This window comes from Cryptomeria japonica, chromosome 11, assembly GCF_030272615.1.
Source record: "Cryptomeria japonica chromosome 11, Sugi_1.0, whole genome shotgun sequence".
NCBI classification, from domain to species: Eukaryota; Viridiplantae; Streptophyta; class Pinopsida; order Cupressales; family Cupressaceae; genus Cryptomeria; species Cryptomeria japonica.
The window spans coordinates 204,881,034-204,883,819 of NC_081415.1; the positions used below are offsets into that span (position 1 = coordinate 204,881,034).

The following is a 2,786-nucleotide window of genomic DNA, read 5'->3' on the forward strand; positions in this document are numbered from 1 at the left end:
TCAGGCTTAGACATGATGTACCTATATATATGTGTGGCATTTGAGGTCACCATTTCTCTTTTCGAGGTATAGGACAAGGCGTACACAACCTTCAAGCTAGACTCTATCTACTTGTGCAAGTTGATGAGAAAGGACATCTGCATCGAAAATTGGGAGCACTGAATTTCCACTTTATTCATCACCTGGAGCTGAAAATCTGCTATAAATATGTCTTTTTAGACATTCTTTTGCACAGTATCCAACTCAATGGCAGAGTTTCCTAAAAAATGGATACTCTCGTCAGGCTTACCAGTAGTAAGGCTCAAGTCACTTTCTTAGGCAATATTTCAAACTGGAGGTTACAAGGGATGATGCGATGCAAAAATCCTCTAACCAATACTACCATCAAATGGGTTCTCGGGGAGGATTTCATTGACAACGTGGATAGATACCGTGTCAACACGAAGATCTGCTCACGTTTTGTGGCTTCATTATTGGATGTCAGGATGACTAGTTATCTGACCTCAAAGCCAACTAAAACACTCTTTTCTCTGGAGTATCGAGGTAGCTTGGAGGACATTGTGGCATACTACATCCCTTTCAGAGGCTTACCTCTGGCCTCAGATTAGCAACGTTTTATCACCCTTGGTGAGGAGGTGACCTAGTATTTGCTTATAGACAACCTAAAAACCATGTCGTTGTCATCTCATCACTTCCAAGCGAAGCTTGCTGCGGAGTTCCTCCTCTGAGTCCATCTGATAGTGCTTGTTCCTGCTGGCACTGAGTGGTATACTAAATTCAGAGACTACATCTTCGCGCGGGTCTTGACGCCACATGTTCTCCCTAACCTGGTGTTTGTGTCGATAGCTCAGGAGCTCGACAATGACTCTGGCCACAAGTGGTCAAAGGGAGATGATGTTGAAGATGAAGATGACGACTCCGAATTTTGGATGGATGAGGATGATGATGAAGAAGATCATTGAGATACTGCCACCCTGTTTCAAAAGTTTTGTCTCTTTATTTCTCAAATCTAGGTCGTAGGCCTTCTACATATATTGTACCAAGATACTTATAATATAATGATTTCCTTTTGCTTGTTCAAGATGTATCTTGTGGTTCACTTTTTCTATTTGGGAATGCATGAAGAAACATAATTAAATAAATAAGGCATGCTAAATACATTATTATACATTAGGAAATTTGATGCTAGTGAAAGGGTTTAAGATGAAACCCATTGACTGGGATTCCAAGAGATTCCCCCTGCATATTCTCGAGATCGAAAGCATTAAAACCCTTGCAATTTGTAATCCAGAAGGGACTCTCCCATAAACCATCAAATTTAGCATGTTGATCAGGCTTGGCTACCCTCTCATTATACTTCAAAACAAGGTCGCCTTGTTTAAGTCTCAGGTCAAAAAATTTCTTATTATCAAACCACCTCTTGACGATTTGTTGGTGGTTGCGAAGGGACGAAAATGTTGCTTCCCTTGCTTCCTCTAGCTCCATAAGCTCTGCCAGTCTCACCTCCATGGGACCATTTTTAGCCACCTCAATAGATTTGAGTAACTGTAAGGTGGGGATCTCCAAAGACATGGGGAATGGGGCATCCTTGTCGTAGACCAACTTGTATGGGGAGTTCTTTAGAATTAGCTTGGGCATGATCCAGTCTGCCCATAACGCGCTTCTCTAGTGGTGATTCCACTCACTTTTGTGCTCATATCCCATCCTTTTAACGAGTCTTATGAGATTCTTGTTAGCGGACTCAGCTAGGCCATTTCCCTGTGGATAGTAGTTTGAGGAGGTCTTCAGGTAGATACCTCGACTGAGAGAAAACTGGGTGACTCGTGAGCCTGTGAATGCTCGTGCATTGTCCGATATTATGGTCTTTGGCAGACCATATCGACACACTAAATCTTCCAAAAATTCTAATATCTCTGCCTCTAATGCATTCCTCAGGGGGATAGCTTCAGACCATCTAGCGAAGTAGTCAGTAGCAATCAGGATCCACTTGTGTCCGATTGAGCTTGGAGGGTTGATCATTCCTATGAAATCGAGACCCCATTGAGCAAAGGGTTCTTCCACCATTATTGGCCTGAGCGACATTGTCGCCTTTTTGTAGCTACCATTGTAGTACTAGCATTCTTTGCATTCTCTTACCAGAGTATGTGCATCTTTAAACATAGAGAGCCAAAAGTACCTAGCGCGGGTGATCTTAATGATGGTGGTTTGCACTGAATAGTGGCCTCTCGATAATCCATAATGGAATTCATGTAGAATCTTACTAGCTTGGCCTTGGTCCACGCAGTGGAGTAGGATTCCGTTGAAATTTCTCTTAAAAAGCACTCCTTCCACCAAGCGGAAGTTGCTATTCTGCATCCTGTAGAATCTCTTCTTTTCGGGAGGGATGCTTGCAGGGAAAATTCCAGTCTCCATAAAATGTTTATGATTCTCCATCTAGCATGCTTTTGTTGGTTCAGAGGTGACCATTATAATTTCCTTTGTAGTAGTCTCGACCTCTTGAGGGTCAAACTCTTGGGCTATATATTCACACAAGCCTTTGTCACGGATTACCTTGGTGGGTCTGACATCAATGTCATATTCTAGGATTTTGGTAATCCAGTTCGCTCTCTTCTCTGTAATGTCACCTTCCATTATATATTCCTTGACTGAAGGGTGGGCGACATACATAGTAGTCTTATTATAGGTGATAAAATGCCTAAACTGTTTTAGGCCCTTGACAATGGCCAAAGATTGCTTTTCAACAAAATTGTATTTAGCCTCGTATTCTTTCAGAGTTTTGGAGTGGA

At 42.2% G+C, this 2,786-nt stretch overlaps 1 protein-coding gene across 1 annotated transcript; it reads right to left on the reverse strand.

Moving 5' to 3' along the window:
* Positions 1-1,665: 1,665 nt before the first annotated feature.
* LOC131860133 (uncharacterized) lies at positions 1,666-2,082 on the reverse strand. Its single transcript, XM_059214506.1, has one exon. The coding sequence runs from the start codon at positions 2,080-2,082 to the stop codon at positions 1,666-1,668; it is 417 nt and encodes a 138-aa protein (XP_059070489.1).
* Positions 2,083-2,786: the final 704 nt, after the last annotated feature.